The following is a 19429-nucleotide window of genomic DNA, read 5'->3' on the forward strand; positions in this document are numbered from 1 at the left end:
TATCAAACTTACGTCATTGTTTGAGTAATGTGATAATCCTTAAAATGAAAAACCCATATTTGGGTTTGCTATTTCAATTTTCTGTCACTTCTATTAACTTATATAATGATCTCACTCAAGTAACAAACAAATGTCGTTTTGAATAAAGGGTGAAAGTTACTGTGATGCGGCGTAGTTAAAACTGAAATTGTAAATTGGCCACCTAACGAGTCAAAAAGCTGACGTTTCGAGCGTTAGCCCTTCGAATTCGTCATGAGGATTCAGTTCCTCTCTGATGGCAGCCCGGCTTTTGTATTGATTATTACAATAAAGTTGTTATAAACAATGACGAAGGGCTAACGCTCGAAACGTCAGCTTTTTAACTCGTTACGGTGGCCAATTTACAATTTTAACTGAGCTGATATAACCCAATATTGTTTTGAGTTGTGTTTTTTTCGGCATTTCCACTGTGTGTTTAGAATAATATTGAATCTCTTTTTTAACGTTGCATTTAAAATCACTTCACCCTTTTACACGTACAATATGAATCACTACATAAGAAATACTAATATAAAATGGATGGATCGCTTCGGCTAATCCTCATGAAAGAAATATCGTGGATTTCGTTGCAATTATTTGTGGCAAAATGCTAGTGTACATCCGCGTACATTCCTACAAGGTTTTGTCTCACCTAAAAGGTTACACTTGATTCATCTGAGATTCCTGACAACTATAAGTTTGAAACTGTACATCAAGAATGAACCTAGCCGTAATCAGCGTTGTAGCCAGAAACGGAAAATATTTTGAAGCGAACGGATTTCATTTTCTCGGAAAAACAGGGGAGGTAAAAGGACTTGTTCCCCTTCCCGCCAAAAATAGCCTCGATATCAGAATGAGACTCGTCTGACTGTCATTGTTTACATCGATTTTATGCGAATGATTTTGTACAAAACCACGAACCTAAAATGTCCTTTCTTAGAAATAAATTATTCAGATGGAAGGAAAAACAAAGAATCTCCAAGACAGAATGGCCAGAACTTGTAGGAAAGGTAACAAACTTCAATTTTAAGATATTTTTTGCCGGTGACATGGGAACCAAAAGGTTGGCTAGTTATGCACTTCGTGAAAACGAGCACATCAAAGTAAGCTCTCCCTGGTTATACCTTTTTCTAGCGAGGGGACAGTGTTTCAAGCCTCGGAAAATTTTAAATTTTTAGTTCAAATCTATCAGCGAATCAAGTAGTTTTGTCTCAGCGTCTTTACGATGAAGATAACTCAATGATTGATGATGAAACATGGTAAGTACCGTGAGGTTTTTATCAAGCATGCAGCGAGAAATAATGAAGTCAGTGCATGCATTATTAAAGTAAAGTTAATCTAGGCTATCGATTGATACTCCAAGCTTTATTTTCAGTCCCTTTTGAGAGGTAGTACAGAATGTTTGAATTCGTTTTTAGTCCCATTTTAACGAATGTAAATAAACGCAAGCTGCTTTCAATCTCGTGACGACAAAACATATGAATATTGTGACCTTTTGTTCAAATACGGTGAGATAGCTGTAACTTATTGATTTGAGGCCTCCCGGTTAGCTCAGTGGATAGAGCGCTGGACTGTAGTGCGGGAGGTCGAGGGTTCGAGCCCCGGCCGGACCAACACTCAAGGCCTTAAAATAATTGAGAAGAATTTGCTACCTTTCTATAACATCAAGAAATAATTAGATATTCTAGTCTTCTCGGATAGGGACGAATAAATGGAGGTCCCGTCTCCTGCAGGGTTGGGGTAGGAGACGTTAATTTCCCACACACGAGATTACTGTGTGATAGATGTCCTCCCCTGGGGTGGGATAGGTGGGTTACGACAGCAGGTCCACATCAGCTATTACAGCTGCCAATTAATCAACCTGCTTAAACAAATAAATGAACTTCAACTTCAAATGAACTTCAACTTCAGGACTACTGAAGGCTGTTTCTTTTTTCTTCTTAAATTACACATGCCTCCCCGATTGTCGCGATAAAAACATATCTTGTCACCAATTTTAAAATTTGGAAAAATTAATAATTTTTAAGTATTATTTTAATGATGATTAGTTCAGTTATTCGACTCATAAAGTTGAAAGTTTCAACTAAACCTCTTTTCAGGATGCTGAAGAAGCAACCACAATTATCGACAAGGAGCATCCAGGACTAAAAGTAAATACATTCACATCATTTAAAAAAATTAACTTGCCTAAACATTTCTTTTCACTTAAAAAGCAGGCAAACATAGAGAAGCCTTGATTAAAAATGTTACATTCCAATTTCAGTTTCCTGTGTAATTAATGAAATGGCCAGAAGAGCAGGTTAAATTTCACAGTCATGATTTGGCTTTTCCTTTCAAAATAATTCAAAAAAGGTTTAATTAGGGAATGAGGTGATGTAAATAATTCCTTTGTGTAATTTGAGAGAGCATGTTGTGTGGGGAAACCCAACAACAGTTGCCTAGAAGACCTTAGCAATAGTCCATTTTACAGTTGTGTGCTTGGTTGCCAAGCCTTTGAATGGGAGTGAGGCTAGAGATGACCTTGTTATGATACAAACCTTGCTGCCTTTCAAATGTAAATCACTTTGTTATCATGCTAACTAGATACAGGTCTCCATCACAACAAGGTCATCTTTAGCCTCACTCTGAATCAAAGGCTTGGCAACTAAGTACACAACTGTAAAATGGCCAGGTATGAAGACAAATAAATCACAATTTTTTCATTGACAGAAATAAATTTCATTTTGACTTGGGGATGAAAATTCTAAAAACAAAGAAATGATCCCTGCAGGTGTGCTGTAATTTAAGTCATAAAAAGAGCTTGAAAAAATAAGGCTTTGACAGGATCCAACCTTTACCTCTCAGACACTAGTTGGGCACTGCTACCAACTGGACTACGAAATGACCCATGATGGGAGTGAGGCAAGTTTAGAGGGTTAATTTTTCCCATAGCTCAGTTGGTAGTAGTTCCCAACTGAAGCCTACATGTAACCTTAACCTCCCCCCACAAGAGAAATGGAGTGGAAGGAACATTGTTCCCAAGTAGTGACTGGAGAGTATGAGCTCAAATCCCAGCAAAGGCTGAATTTTTTCAGGCTTCTCTTAGGCAATTGCTTAAATTGCAGTCAGTCTATGATGAGGATCATTTCTTAGCTTGAGACGCAAATTAATAACAAAGTTCATGTTTTTTAAGGCCACAGTAGAATGTTTTAGTCTAGTGTTGTGAACTCATTAGTGTTTCATTAGGATGAACAATGCGTACTTTAACATGAAATACCATGAGAAATGTAAATAAGCTTCTTGACCAATGCAAACTTTCACTTACTTGAATCTTATATTTATATTCAATTTGTTTCACAGATTCAAATCATTCCTGAAAACAGCTTTGTTATTTGCACTTTAGAAGAAAATAGAGTCAGGATCTTTGTGAATAGACAACAAACAGTTATCAGGACTCCTCATATTGGATGATAGAAGAAACCTTTCTTAACCAAAGCTGACAGAGATAAGCTTGCATTGTTTGGTGGGAATCAGCTGAAGACAGCAATGCTGTCATATATTCTTAAGTGACTCACCAAATGGTTTAATTTGGAGTATAAATCTGGAAGTAGGGTGTGAACATTCATTCATCCTTGATTGAATGAAATGTCTAACTCTGAACTAGAGCTGAAGTCATCATCAGAGTTTAGTGAAGATTACTTTACTCATTAAAATATCGAACACATTCACCATTAACAGTTGTGTTGACCTGTTCATCCTGACAATCACATTCCACTGTTGTTAGCAGCAATTGTGAATGACAACCCTCCCTTTTGACTGTTAGCGGTCTGTTAGCAGTCTGTTAGCAGCCTGTCAGTGTGACTACTGATTTCAGGAGACACTACAGGAAAGTTACAGTCTGTCATAAGTATGGACAAAACTGCACCTATCTTGGTACTATTTTCTCAATGCATCGGTTGAATAGCATCAGCTTTGTAACTATTGATTAGTATCTTTAAGGGGCTTTTGTCCATGTGGCTACTGCTGGAGGGGTGCATTTTTGTCTGTTCTAAGTAAAAATTAGAGTTACACTGAGTACTGACTCGATCATTTCTCAAATTGCAAGTTTACTCTTTTTTATAACCAGACAGCTTTATACACTTTACATTTTACAATAATCACTTCCTTGGACAGTACCAGTGAATTTAACTTTATCATAGAGCATTTGCTTAGCAACTGATGCAAGGTCCTGTTTATTCATAATACAATAATAGTGTAGAGGTAGTACTTCAGATGACATTCATTTTCAAGGAGTTGTGGGAAGAGGAGCTGATAGTGAGTAAAATGGGTGATTGCGTGATTTATAAACAGGGCCTGGAAACAATCAATTTTGCATTGCCTTTCAATTGCAATCTGCTAGATTAATAATAATAATAATAATAATAATAATAATAATAATATAAATGGTCTGTGTGCTATAATCACTTTAGAGAAAACAGTTACTGATACCTGAAACATAAACCTAGATAACATCACAGAAAATGTAAGAGGTTATCCTTAGTATGAAGTGTAAAAATAGTGCTGTATTATGGTTTGTCTCAATATTTGGGCCTCTGCACTGTACAAAGAAGATCATGGTATAAAATGACATTCTACATGAATGTCTTCTTTTCATTCAGAGGTTAACTGGCATCCCATTGGATGATGTACAACCAGTTGACCTTGAAGCTGAAAGAAGAGTAGTAGTCTGCTGTCAAAATTTCATGATCCACATCTTAAGTGAGCCTGTCATGAGACAATTGATCCTGATACTTTACTATTTTCAAGTGGCAAGCCAAGATCTTCTCAAGTCATTAAAGATTTTGAAATTTTGAGAAAAATGACATTGTTTGCAGCTATGATTTAAACAATTTTTTCGTCTCATTAGTATTCCTATTCCATTCTATGAACACTTTGCCTCTTTCATAAAAAAAAACACCTACTTTGAAGTCAAAAGTCCTTTCAGTCTATCCATGCACCACTTAAGCTAATCTCTTGCAAACCTGGCAAGGAAAATCAGACCAGCTAATTTTCAAGACCAACTATTGGTCCAGGATACACATCGCACACTTTTGCAAGTCTACTGACAATATTCTAAAGCATCTGGATAAATTCTGTAACCTTTGCCCACAAATCAAATCCAGTTTAAATACTCTGGATACATGAAAAACTATTAGCTAATGGTGAGAAAGTCATCCATGGCATATTAGTTTACAATTAGTAACTTAAAATGTACTCTAGTTCTCTGCATTGAAATATATTAGGACCAACCTCCCATAATAAATTCTTTTTTTTGGAAATTCACATGACTGTTACTACTCATACTGTTACTTGGAAAAAAAAAGAAAGAAAGAAAAGACAAGTATATCATATAATTATTGCACTTATTTCACTATACATGAAATCAATGTAATTTTGTTTTAAAAACAACAAACTAGGTTTCTCTTTCACAAAGTTGCAATAGTAATAAATGTTCTGAAAGGATGGTTCTGATTTGTATCATTTAACTAATGAAATAAATATGCCACAGACATTCAGTTTAACATATGAGAATAAAAATAATTTGAATTAGCACAGCCAGAAAATAAGATACTTAATAGAAATATTTTATTAAGTAGATAATTAAAAATTCACCTGTAACCTTTCAGGTCCTAAGGTATGGAGATGGTGAGCAGGAAAACAGACTTAGGGCTAAAGATAACCTTGTGTGCTATATTAACCAAAACTGTTTCCATTCTACATTAATTTTTATACCCTATGCGGGCCCCTTCAATTGTAGCTTTCTGAGAGTAAAAATAAAGAAGGAAACACACAGTGCTGTCCTTAATTTTTTTCAAGAAAATTATGTGCTAGGAATTGCTAAGTTGCTGATGTAGAAGGTGCTATACCCTTGCATTGCTGAATTTTAGAGAATTGTGCTTGGAATGGATACAATTTGAACTACCTGTGACAAATTTTGAAGAGTCACAAAAAACAATCTATACTGTACAATAACTTTAACTTGGAAGGAAATTAATTCAAGCTTGTTATTTGGTTATTAAGTGTCTATTTTGATGAATTAATTTACATTGGAATAATCAAGGTTCTATGCAATAAATAGAATTTAACTGAACAATTTAACATATTGTTTCAATTAATAATATTAACAATGGCTTTAAATTTCACTTAAGACATCTCTACAGCACAGAGAATGTTTAAGGGGGACTGAGTTCTACAAATCAACACACTGCCACTTTTAAATCCCCACAAATACTGTTTTGATCAATATAGCTAAAAATTGACAGATGCAAATTTTTTCCTGCCTGTTGTAAAGCCAATGGCCAAACAGAACAAAGAGTCTTCAAAATAGCAAACATCTGTTATTCTAAAAGTAAAGAAACATTTTATCATCTCAGTATCTATTTGCCTTTCAAGCTGAATTTTTTAAAACAAAACTCTTGAGAAGTGGTTTAGGGACAGAGGTCTAATATATGTGATTTCATTATAAAAGAATATAAAAATTACTACTTTGGAAAAAGGTCCTTAGGGACTGCAGTAAATATCTTAAGATCAATCTTGCAGGTTGCCTTCTCCTTTTGAAGCCTAAAAGAGGCCAGTTTCCTCTCTCTGAGGATGAACAATTTCAAACATATGATTGTGATCTGTATACAGATCTGCTGGCAGCAGTCGGTGGAGGAGGCTTTGGGGGTGGAGCTGGTCGACGAGATCTTGCCATAGGCCTAGGGGCACTTAGAGAACTATTTCCTGAAGATGATGGACCATTCATTCTTGCTGATGGAAGATCTTTGACATTGACATAATCAGGAGGCTTTGATGAGGAAGGTGCCAACTGATTTATGTTTTCATACAGTTTTGACTGAAGTGATGGACTTCTTGTAAATGCTGGAGGATCTGGTTTTTTCATTGTCTTAGAGTTCTCAGTTCTTGCTCTTTGGCGATCAGTAGGTGGTAGTAAAGCTCTTGCACCCCCAGTAGCCATGGTTGTGCTCCTTGGGATTTGCGGAGAGGCAGCAGGGGGTGGGGGGGCTTTTCTTACAGGTTGTAATGCACTTGGCACAGATGCCATGGTACTGGCCTGGTAATCTAACGGCAATGTTACATAATCTCCAGCTCTGGTGTTGCTGGATGAAGTTGTTGTTACGGAGTCTGTTACATTCATGTTTGTATTTGTTGTTTGAAATCCATCTGGCAAGTCTTCCACCACAAGGGATGGAAAAACGCCCTTCCTTCCCTGGAACTCACCATACCAGAATCCATCGTCAACATTATTGTCATCTTTCTGTAGCACTCCAACAATATCACCTTCTTTGAATGATAGCTCCTCGTCACTCATTGCCTCATAGTCATATAATGCTCTGACATAACATACTATCAAGAAAAAGGTCAAATTTATATTCAGTTACATAGTGAGAGTAGTGATTGCTAATAATATTAGTATTGCATCATTTTTTTCCAGTAAGAGTAATGAATGACACAGGGTAATAACCGAGATGGAATCTGTTTACTCGACATGTATATGTTACTTAAACTGAAACAACAGTACTGAAATCAACCTGTTGTTGAAAACCATTTAAGAAAAGCCCTGAAATACTCTCTGTTGTAAAAATACATGACCATGATCAGACTGTAAGGAGAAGGGCAAGACAGAGTCTCAGTAATCCACCAGCTTGGTTAATAGGAAAAGCAGAACAACTTAAAATAAAAATAATTATTAAATTAATTGTACATTAACACATCAACATAAAGAAGGCTCATTCAGTTTTCACATAAAGTATCTTAATATGTTTTTAAAGAGCATCACCATGTTAAGATGAACACGGCATAAAATCCCCTAATTCGAAGAAGACGCTAAAACAAATTACAGGAGTCAAGAGTATCGTTTACCAGGCCAGTAAATGTTGGAGATTTTTAATCAAGACAATACAAGTAAAAGAAACTCACTATATTTTTTTGTCATTGAAGCAGACAGTGATTGTGCTAGGCTCGAGACACTAGATGGTGACCCATTCAGTTGATAGTGACCATCTGTGTGAGAATCACCAGCTGTTCTTGAAAGTGCAGAATTATTGGCTGTTGATCCAACTTCAACATATGACTCAGGGAAATATCCTACTATGCCTGCTTTGTTTCTACCCTGTCATGAGAATTTCATATTAAATAGAAATTAAAAACTTTTCTTAATTTTGCTTATATGGTCCTATCAACAAGTAGTGTGCAGTGGAGCCGAATGGCTTTCAACATAATGAAAGTTTGCAAGGTTAAGTGTGAGGCATGGTGGCCTCGTGGTTAGTGCACTCGATTCCCAATCAGGTGGTCTGGGTTTGAGCTCTGGCTGGGTAGATTATGTTGTGTTCTTGGACAAGACACTTTACACTCACAGTGCATCTCTTCACCCAGGTGTTTAAATGGGTACCAGTGAACTCAATGCTGGGAGTAAACCATGTGAAGGACTAGCATTGAAATACTCCTTGTTACTTCATGTTATGGAAACCAAAGTTAAGCGCCAGCCTGATGGGCCACTTGGCTTGCAAACAGACTTTACCTTTAGAGGTCAGAGGCAATGTAAGAGCAAAGTTCCTTGTCCAAGAACACAGCACAAAAATCTCGCCAGGTCTCCAACCTGCACCTCTTGACTCTTAAGTAAGCAATTTAGGCCATTCTGTCTCCTAATTATTGACAGGTACCATGCATATTGTTTAATTTACAGTAATTTGTCACCTTGCACCACCCATCACCCTCTTTTTCCAAGATTTCTAGTTCTTCTCCCTCTGTAATGGACAGCTCATCAGAATCTGTTGCCTAAAACAAAATGTAAAAAAAAAAAAAAAAAAAAAAAAATCCATTAATATGCCAATCATTAAGTGAAAGAAGGAAGCTGAACAAATTGTTAGGAGGATGTAACAAAGGTGAAACTGCACTTATGTGAAATCTGTGGCTAAGAAATGACAACTCTGCATCTTTCATGAAAACATAATATTCTTTAATGTTGGTTGAAACTAAAGAAAATAACAAACAGTTACACTAGTTACACAAAATACAACCTAAAGAAATAACAAACAACAAAACGGAAAGAGGACTATAAAATACTTAGTTAGATTGTTACGGCCACAGAAACATTACTTAACTGTGCTTAGTGAAAACAAGAAAACAGGTATATTACATGATAAATTATGCAGGCAGCACAGAGTGACATAAGGTGGCAATGAAGTAACAAAGAAAAGCACTAATGTAACAAGAAGTATAATTACAGAGTGAAAAGACTTAAATAAATGGACTCCGAACATGCAAAGAGAAAAAAGAAAAAACAACGAGAAAAAATGTTGCACTTGGAACTTACAAAAGGAAAATTTGAGTCCCAATGGGAACTCACACCTCAGCCAGTTCTGATGTTGTGGTCAGATGCGGGAGGTGGGGCTGGAGGCAAGTGATTTACAAACCTTCCAAGTGCAATGAACAAAGGGTTTTTGACCAATCAGATTCTTGTAGTATCTCAATTATTTTAAGAAATATTTTCAAACATTATCACAAAGCAACTGAAATTTTACACTTGGGGTTAATAATGACAAAAACACCAAAATTTCCAAAAAAATCTACAGAGAAATGTATGATCATCACTTAAAAGAATAAGATTGTGGATTTGGCCAGAAAAGGTTAATAAGTAGAAAAGGTAAGAAAAGCGCAAGTCACATACTTCATAGTTGTACAAAGCGATGCAAGAAAGTGGAATAGAGCAGTTGGATGAAACACTTCGTGCATCGTCATCTGATGAGTAGTCTGCAGTGAAAGTATCATCAAGATCCTCCCAGTCGTCATTAAATGTGTCACCAAAATCATCACTGAATGAGTTCAGAGAGCTCTCACTTCCATGAAAATCTAAAGGGTATGACATTTAACACCAAGAAATATTTTCATTATGTTCTAAAGGATAGGAAAGTTAAACAACAATGGCTGTTAAAACTCCACAAAATTATGAAAGATAACTAAAGTGCAAGTACATCAAACTAAAAACAACAGAAAGAAAATTACCTCCAGATCACTTCTTGTTCAAGTTTCAAATTTATGTAACAAACCTCTAAAATGATCTGTGATTCAAGATAAACCTGCATGCTGTCCTCGCAACAATTACAACACAAACAGTTGAAGAAAAACTCACCAGCATCCATGTCATTTGGAGACAATGAATTAGCACTCTTCATCCACTCGTCCACATTAACTGATAAAAGAAAAAAACAAATTTATGGTCAGTGTAATTTACCTATGACTAGATATTGAACACTACTTCATTTACCATTCAACTTATTTGAGAAAAAGGTTGTCTTGATTATATGTCATAGAGCACTGTCTACTTAGCATTTTTCAAAATATGCTGAATCTTTTCCTTGTAAAATGGGTACAGTGACAACTAACCATTTTTAATGACTATCCTGAAATCTATTGTTAAAAACAGTACCTCCAGCCTCTCGCAAGACATCCAAGCATGCCTCTGTTTTTAACTTGCTTGTCTAGAAATAAATAAAAGAAAAGAAAAGCTGTTTCATTGGGTGATGTCCTCTTTCCACAAATGTTCAGGCACTGTTTCATTTATCATTCCAACCTGTTATCAGTTCAGTTTTGAATGTAACAACACAGCAAGTCTCAATGTCTCCCTCACTAATTAATCTCTCTATGCCTAAGGTAAATCTTGCAGAATAATATTACTGTCTTTCACTGGACAGCCTGTTGAATACAACAGTTTATTTGAATTGAAATCTTCTCCTTCTATTTAAACCCAGCAATATTACCCATATAATCTTGGTCCTTACTGTAAGTTTTGGAGCCTTGTTTTTTCCACTCACATCTACTGCCCCCGCACTTCACTCTTGGGCCATAAATCTGAGCAGGAAACCTTGGTCCTTAATAACTTACAGTATGCATCTCAAACCAGCAGTCTAAATCCCACAGGTATCAACGAACACTTTTCATTCCACTAATTTATTCGTGTGTTTCTCGTTGCCATGTTCCCACCAACAACGTAGCTCCATTTTCTGCCTTTAAAAGCACACACAACCCACAATTCCTCTAATCGCTCCGACAAAGGGCTAACACTCGAAACGTCAGCTTTTATAATCGTAACGGTGGCCCATTTACCATTTCAACTTTGTTGATATATTCAAATTATTTCAAACTCAGTTAGTAGGGTGTATGTATTACATTGGTGTAGTGACAGTTTAAGACCCACTTCAATAAGTCTAATGCTCTCCTTCAACATCTCAGGACTCTGTTCAACATCTTGATTTCCATCTGCAGCTGGTGTTGAGGTTACATCTTCACCCTATTTCAAAATGAGTTAAAATGACAGCCATTTGGTTAATAACACTATTTAATAAATCATGTATTACAATCATCATCATGACTGCATCTTCCCTCTGGTTAATTTTTACATGGGGTCATTTAAGGGAGTAAGAAACAAAGATGTTACTCATGTGTATTACAGTGATTGTAATTTATACATTTCAGTGCTATACTAATCTGGTATAAGCCTCACCTATCAAAGGAAATCTTCATCTTTTCAACAGTCCAAAAACAGATATCACTGACTGACAAGCTTACCTTTTTAGCACAATTTTAATAACAATATTATTATGTCATAAAATATGTTAAAACAAATCATATGTTGCAGTTCAGTCCCTTTTTTTCTAATTTTTGTAGATTTGAACCAGGTATCTTTATCAATTATTGACATTTCAAACTGTACTAAAAAGTTTGAAAAAATGACAACAGAATTGCTCACTCAGATTATCACATGCTTACATTTTTAACAGCTTGAAGTTGTTTGACCTTTGTCTTCAAGGTCATCTGATCCTTGGCAAGTCTCATTGCCAGCCTTCTCGCTTCTTTGTTGAGTGCTAGGCCGGCATTTTTTTCAAGTGTTAACTGTCTTACCTAATGAAAATTTTAAAAGCTAATTATTCATATCTGATAAAATCAAGACACCTGTTTCAAGTAACAAATTAAAGTTAAAGACTAGACTACATCAATTCATGGTGCAGAAATATAGGAACTATTTTTTTTTTAATTGTATCTGAATTTTCACCTCATCATACTAAACACATGCTCCTGTCATCCTCCATTTCTAACAACCTAGGACTACATATGTTCATTTGACTAGACAATGAGTTACCTTATCATTTTTGCAGGATTCAAAATCATATTGAACAACTTCTGAAAATACTTTGTTTTTGGTTAAAAATGATTGACGAGATGTATCTCTATTAATCTGAAAAGGAAACACAAAATAGACATGAAATTATTGTTTTTGATAAATAGGGCTAAAAAAACAAAAATACTATACCTGTCCATTAAATTATATCTAGCAAGTATGATACATTTGTTTATTAACCAAAGGGATGTGCATTGCTCCAACTTGTGGATTGCTTCATATCATATTACATTATCAGTATGAGTCAAAGGCATCAACTTTCAAAGTTGTCATTTCTTGAATGCTTTTAAAAGAAGTGAAAGGAATGAATTCAAAGAACATGATACACAATTATCACTCTGATAATCACCTCCTAGGTAATTTTTTTCATCCACTAATTTTACTCTATGCTATACACTCACCTTCCAGAACAAATTACAAGTGTAAAAAATGGTTCAAAACAATCCACCATAAATAAATTCTGCAACAATAGTTATATGTATTGCAGCATGAAGGTTATTCACAGAATGTTGTCCAGTTACTTATTTCTACTGAGAAATTTGATGTTATTGAACTACATAGCAACGGCAATAATAGCAACAATCACACACTACCTGATTCCCAGCTAACATGTTCACACTGACTAAACGCTTTGCCTCTACTTTGATGTACAATGACACGATACATGACAGAATTGTCAGAGCAGTTTGTTGGTTCTAGAGTATGCATTAGGTAACTATAGTATGAAACCTTTACCACTTACAGTTTTAGCATTAGAGACCAAAGCTTCAAAGCCTGTTATTGCAGCCCTACATGCATCTACTTCAACTTGGCCAAGAGTGGTGAGAAATCCCCTCATTTGGTCAAAAAAGTCCCCATCTAGAGTCTGTGTAGAGAACAATCACGTAAAATTGTTAATGAAAATTGATACAATGGAACATCTCATTCTCGAAAAAATTGAATTGACAAATCAGACAACGTGTACTATGTTCAGTATGTTATGATTTGTGATGCCAGCATATTGATAAACTTAAGGTAAAAAGGTAAAGTCTGTTTACGAGCCAGTGGCCCATCAGGCCAGCACTTAACTCCGGTTTCTGTAGCATGAAGTGAATAGTAGTATTTCTACTTCCCCCTAGATGGGATGTTAGTCCATTGCAAGGTTACCCCCAGCATTAAATTTTCCGTTACCCATTTATACACCTGGGTGAAGAGAGGCACTGTGAGAGTAAAGTGTCTTGCCTAAAAACACAACATAATGTCCCAAACTGGGGCTCAAACACGGACCACTCAATCTGGAGTCGAGTGCACCAACCATGAGGCCCCCCGCGCCTCCATGTATTAATAATGAACTTACAGACATAATTTCTTGTAACTCCTTGCAGAAGTATCTTGTCATGTGTGCATTAGCTGCTGCAAGTGATAGGATGTAGTCATTTCTGGCCATTGCTGTCCTTCTTTCACACATCTCACGTCGACCGGAGCTCTGTGAAACAAGAGTAAGAGTCATGTTTGCTTCACAGAACAATGTAAAACATTCTCCATTGATTGACATTAAGTTTCTGAATTTTTAATTTTAGTGAAATTTACATTATTGAAAGCAATTGTCAGTAGTACACATCACATTTAAATTCAATGTGTCATAAGACAAAAAAATCATCTTTACACTATACCTTGCTTAAGTTTTTCTCTAATGATTGCTTGGACTGGAAAAACTTGACATTTTTCTTTTTAAGCCTGTCAACAGAAATTCATAAATCAACAATATAATATATATTAAGGGAAAATACTTTTACAGTTATTTGAACACTGAATTTTCCCTTGAATAAAGCATAGAAATTTTGACTTCATTCTGAATACTTAATGTTTTCACTTGACATGCAGTATTTTATAATTTGTGATAGTCTTTTAAATACTATTGTTATCAATGTTACAATATCATTACATCTTTCTCAAATAAAATTTTGTGATTTGCTTTTTTTTTACAAATTATTCTACAGATGTGTTATTGGACACATATAATCTAACAGTTACATCATTCTGTTAGTCACACTTCAAGTATACTATCTCAAATAAACCCACCAAACACTGGATTTATTATAGTAACCATAGCAACAAGTCATTGTAAAGTTTTATTAGTAACAGGCAACAGGATGGAGTGTCATCTATTTTGGGGGGTAATTATGCTCAAAATTAACAAATCAGACTCCCACTTCACAATTATCCAGTGTTGTTGATAGCTTGTATGATTACAGACCAAAGTGGATTCCACTTGGGGTTATTTCCTTTTAGTTAATGCTAATTCTTTTCTTTAATGGATCACTGGGCACTGAAGACTCAGACTTACTTGTCTTCAGCATCTGCTGCTTGTTCTCGTGCTACCTGAGCCAACTTTTCCATCTCTTCATAACCCTTTTTAGCCTAGGATGAATCAATGGTTAAACTATTCTGTTGAACATTCAAACACTCCTAGAAAGTGATCAATTCAATAACAATGATTAATCATTTTGTACAACATACCTTTGATAATTCACGCACTGTCTCAAAAAGCTCCTCATGAATTTTTTGGGTAAGTTCTTGACACTTAAGAAAATGAATCCAAATTAATTTTCACACATTTCACATAACAATATTGTGAACTCGGGTTGCAGTTAATAAAGGGTGTAAGTTTCTAAAGAAATTGTGGTGCTACATCCGTGAGAGTAACAGGGTAATTTGGTTTCATCCCCTGAGTTGATAAATAAATGTAAATTGACCACCATAAAGAGTTTTGAACAAAGCTTACTTTTGAGAGTTAGCCCTTTGACAGAGTGAATGGCAAAGTGCCTTTATAATACTCAAAAGATCTGCTTTGAAACTCTTTATGGTAGTCAATTTACATTATCAACCCAATTGATAAAACCAAATTAGGGTCACAATTAGTCAACTGCTGAAAATCATTTTCAAATAGGGATTAATAAAATTATAAAGGCTGATAGTTTCAAAAGAAACTGTTTGGGGCTGCGTCGGTGGGAGTAACGAAATAATTTGGATATATCAACAAAGTTGAAATGGTAAATTGGCCACCGTAATGATTACAATCATTATGGTGGCCAATTTACCATTTCAACTTTGTTGATATATCCAAATTAATAAAATTAGTTGTTTATCATTAGTTATTCTATTCTTAGAATTAGTATTAACTGACAAGATAAACTATTGAAAAATACAACATGATAATTATTTGTTCCTAATACATTGATTAGCTTTGTTCTAACAGCCTTCTTCCCCCATAAAATCTGAACTGAGTGCAAAACAAATTCTCACTAGTACTCAAACAAACCAGTTCCACATACTTAGGTATTTAGTTTTAACATATGATTATACAAAACTGAAGTGCACTGATTAATGTTTTGAACAGAGAAGTCTGAAACACGCAATTGTCATTGTGCTTAAAAACAGAACTTCATTTTGTCAGCTTCACCCTTCCATTAAGGTTATAAAACTATTTCCCCTCATAGGCAGTGTTAAGCAAAATATATTGTCATACCTTTTTAAAGACTTGTGCTTTGTTTGATTTAAGAGTCTTCATACTTTCACTCATTTGTCCCTGAAGTTCTTCTGAAATGGCCAGCCGTCGTTTAGCCTTTTTCTCTGATTCATCAAGCAAACATTTCCAGACTCCATGTGGGGTTCTACAGTTATAACCAAATTATCAACTTTAGAATCTTATTGTTTGTATCAAAGAATATTTATAACCTATTCATAATAATTCTAGTATAACTCTTTGATCATTTGAATGTCTGATTAAAGAGAGCTGGGCAAGAAATTCTTGAGTTGATATATCCCTGCCTTAGAGATTTTATATTCTTAATAGTTATATTTCATAATCAAATTGTGATATCTATAACACTATCATAGTTATCAAAAATAGTGCACTTGTGGCCAAATAAAGGGTATATTTGATGGTGAGAGGCAGACCTATTTTCAAAGCTAAAACACTACCCAGTCTCTGGCCAAGACTTGAATGCTGACCTTCAATATAAAGAGAAGTGCCCTTAAACTGCTTACTTGTTTCCATTTTCTGTTGTCAAGTCTTCTGCAGCCAGCTCTTTTTTCTGAAGAAATTGGGAATTAAGTTTTTGTAATGCCTATTAGGAAAAGTGAAGAGAATGCTGATTTAGTAAGAAGAAAAAAAAAAAGATTAAAAAAATGCACAGTCTCAAAAAGAAGAAAATCTGTCAAATACAGAACAATCAAAAGAATAGTAAACCTTCCTTCTACCGAAAAAAATTTTGGTTTTCTGTGAAATGGTTTACATTACTTTCATCACATGTATTTGAGCCTCACTTAACCAGAATTCAAGATAGTATTAACAAGTACCATTAGTAGCTGAACCAGATGGACATGGTACTGCCAGCAGTCTATTGCTATACTTAGTTTACCCATCCCAAGTTGGATGAAATTGTAACATATCCCCTGGGCTAGCTAGACAAGCCCATTATGATCTCAGGATTTTGGCTACATAGCTTACATATGTCACTGCACCACCCCACCCCTCCTCCCTCACCCCAACATGACACAAAATAGTTAGTGTCATAATAAGAAGTAACAACAGAGACAAGAGAAACAACCTCATGAAAAACAACCCAACCCATTTGATGACATAGCATGCATGCTTGCCCTATACAAGTCCTACTGAGCCACTATGAACAAAATTTTTATCTATGCACGCCTGTGTGCAAATAAGATGACATAAGCATTTTTTTTTTTGCCTGGCTGCAGAGTTGCTATCCTGTTACAGGTCTTTGATTTTTAAAACATTTTATGGTGACACGAGTTCATTTAGCTTTGATTTTCTCCATTTTTCCCATTAATTTTGAGCTTTTCATTCACAGTTATTGGTTAACTGGATCAAATGTTCTTGCTCAAACCAAAGAATAAAATGTGGCGTGTTTTTGACCAGCCAATAGGGAAGTTTATTTACTTTTTTTTGTGCATTGCGAGAATTTTGCACTCTAGCACAATAAAAAAGCTTCTTTGCACAGATCCTTGTTGTCGCTCTGTTATAAAAGAAATGTTCATGCTCTTAGCTGTGTATATATCGAGTTATGGATGCACGCAGAAAGTTTGGAGAACCTCAAAAAGTTAGAGTAACTCTCAGCTGCGTCTTGAGTTACTCTTATGCATTTTGTGCTCTTCAAACTTCGCACATGCATCCATAACTTAATATATACACATGCTAAGCATGAACAAATTCTTAAATTTATTTCTTAAAAATCTATCGAATCAGCACTGCCTGTCAGTTGATGACTGTCACACAAGGCTAGATTCAAAACACCCAAAGAGAGCTTAATTAAGCTAGAGTGTTGTAAAAACCAAACACAAAGGATAATCCCAATGGTTAAACTGAAGAAAGGAAACTTAAAGAGCGCAAAACCACGAGTGACCAAGTAATGAATGGTTTTAGTTTTGCATTAGATTAGTTGAGAGAGTGGTACAAATTTTGTGAACCAATAACAGAGCAAAGTGAAGGAAAAGCAATGCAATCCAGTATTACTTTCTACACTCAGTTTAAAATTCTCTATTCTAGCAGTCATCATAGATTACTTGAACCTATCTCAGCTATAAATTAGACACCATATAGATGTTACATCTACCATAAAATGCAACATCAAGCATATTGAAATACTTCAGCAGTATGTGAAAGTAATTACCAAAGTAATTAGCTATGAATAATATAATACCATAAGAAAGAAGTTTGCACTTTTCATTATATTTCACTCTCAAAAATGTTAATTATAAAACTGCTGAGAGAATTTACAAAACTATTGACCTAAACAAACGTAAAGAAACACCTATACTTTAAAATGTGTTTTCATTTTCACCTTTCAGATAAAACACAATTACAAGCTGACATTAATTTTGGTTTATTTATAGGATTTTTTTGTTTCATGATCAATTGAGATAAGCAAACAATATCAAATATTTCTAACATCCACAAAACTTAACCATGAAGGAAGAGGCTCTTTATATTTACTAAAAATAGCTTATTTGCCCACACCAACTCACACATTTGCAAGGTGGGAGACAGTTTCTAAACACTTTTTGTATGCCAAGAAATAACTACATGTGTAATTTTGAACGAGTAGCGTCAAAATTTTGCAAACTAATTCAAGGATTGATACGAGCTGCTGCTGGAATATCATAATAAAAAAGTATACAAGCCGCCAGAGTTAAAATTAAAAATTACAGCAAGAATGTCCTCAAGTAAAAAGTTGTAAGGCTATCAGTCTAAAGCCTTCGTCTAAGTCTTCAAAGGATTTAATGCAATGAAACGGAAATTCGAAAGCTTATGCTTTTTTAATGTAAATAGTAATATCATTGGTGACTAAATTCGAACTATTTATCTCATACAAATTTTGCTTGAAAATAGAATAATGACGATTTGCTCTGTGAAAAAACGTTAGGGAAAGACAAGGAAAAGAGACTGAGGAAGTACGCTGGTGAACGTTGCTTCGCGCCGACCTCACGAACCAATCATTACCGTCTCATTTAAGCTTAATTAAAGCTTCCCAATTCGTTGCACTTTTTTAATAATAATTTCAAACTAAGCCCAAGAACGTTAGTCACTAGGTCTGTACGAATTTCTCTCTCTTATGAAACAAGACACAAGAACTAACAAATAGTTTGTTTTTTACCTGTGCATAGTCTCTCTCGATCGTGGACCTCTGCTTTGTGTAGGTTCTAGTAAAAATAAGTCATTTATTATAGGATATAAAGTGCGTTGCTCTGGCAAATTACAGGATTAAAAAAGTGGCCAAGAATTCGACTCACCTGACGTCTTCAAGAAGGTCTTGTTCAAGTTGATACTTTTGCTGCAACTTCGAAAGCTGTTCGGCTTGAATCGCGCGAAGAAGTTGTAAAATTTTGATCTGTTCGAGTAAGTGACGAGAATAAACTTATTCTAAAGCCATGCACCACAATGCTTGAATTAACAAAGTCTCACCTTCTTCTGGGGCTGATTTTGTGTTGTCATAACGGCTAGTTTAAGTCCGGTTCACTGAGCGCAAAACATAAACAAGAAGATAAATTGGATCAAGTTATGGCCGCCATCTTTGACGGTTCAAATAAATGAATACGTCACGTCCACCGAGACCTGTAACCAGTTTCCCGCGACGGTCACTTACCTGGAGGGAACAGGTTATTCTAGCGGAAAATTGATAGGTACACAGGGTTAAAAAAACAACAAAAAGA

The 19429-nt window shown here is 35.3% G+C and overlaps 2 protein-coding genes across 2 annotated transcripts; one reads left to right on the plus strand and one right to left on the minus strand.

Moving 5' to 3' along the window:
- The first annotated feature begins 787 nt into the window (after positions 1-787).
- LOC111322334 (uncharacterized) lies at positions 788-4859 on the plus strand. Its single transcript, XM_022925413.2, has 3 exons — positions 788-1028; positions 2118-2168; positions 3358-4859. The coding sequence occupies exons 1-3, from the start codon at positions 945-947 to the stop codon at positions 3466-3468; spliced, it is 246 nt and encodes an 81-aa protein (XP_022781148.1). The 5' UTR covers positions 788-944; the 3' UTR covers positions 3469-4859.
- On the minus strand, positions 4084-19331 carry LOC111322333 (F-BAR and double SH3 domains protein 2). The gene is made up of 19 exons (XM_022925412.2): positions 19182-19331; positions 19010-19107; positions 18874-18919; positions 16244-16323; positions 15723-15867; positions 14714-14776; positions 14541-14614; positions 13867-13930; positions 13551-13679; positions 12957-13079; positions 12176-12271; positions 11806-11937; positions 11234-11326; positions 10466-10517; positions 10169-10228; positions 9707-9888; positions 8734-8814; positions 7957-8149; positions 4084-7383 (listed from the first exon to the last, which is right to left on the minus strand). The coding sequence occupies exons 1-19, from the start codon at positions 19209-19211 to the stop codon at positions 6638-6640; spliced, it is 2487 nt and encodes an 828-aa protein (XP_022781147.2). The 5' UTR covers positions 19212-19331; the 3' UTR covers positions 4084-6637.
- Positions 19332-19429: the final 98 nt, after the last annotated feature.

The sequence above is a fragment of the Stylophora pistillata genome, chromosome 9 (genome assembly GCF_964205215.1).
Source record: "Stylophora pistillata chromosome 9, jaStyPist1.2, whole genome shotgun sequence".
NCBI classification, from domain to species: Eukaryota; Metazoa; Cnidaria; class Anthozoa; order Scleractinia; family Pocilloporidae; genus Stylophora; species Stylophora pistillata.

Bases quoted from the DNA above. Each gene is read 5' to 3' on its own strand.
- LOC111322334 (XM_022925413.2), top strand. From the start codon at position 945: ATGTCCTTTCTTAGAAATAAATTATTCAGATGGAAGGAAAAACAAAGA. The intron at 1,029-2,117 runs GTAACAAACTTC...ACCTCTTTTCAG, and splicing joins GGCCAGAACTTGTAGGAAAG to GATGCTGAAGAAGCAACCAC. The intron at 2,169-3,357 runs GTAAATACATTC...TTTGTTTCACAG, and splicing joins AGGAGCATCCAGGACTAAAA to ATTCAAATCATTCCTGAAAA.
- LOC111322333 (XM_022925412.2), bottom strand. From the start codon at position 19,211: ATGACAACACAAAATCAGCCCCAGAAGAAG. The intron at 14,615-14,713 runs GTATGTTGTACA...GATTCATCCTAG, and splicing joins CAGTGCGTGAATTATCAAAG to GCTAAAAAGGGTTATGAAGA. The intron at 9,889-10,168 runs GTGAGTTTTTCT...CATACCCTTTAG, and splicing joins TCCAAATGACATGGATGCTG to ATTTTCATGGAAGTGAGAGC.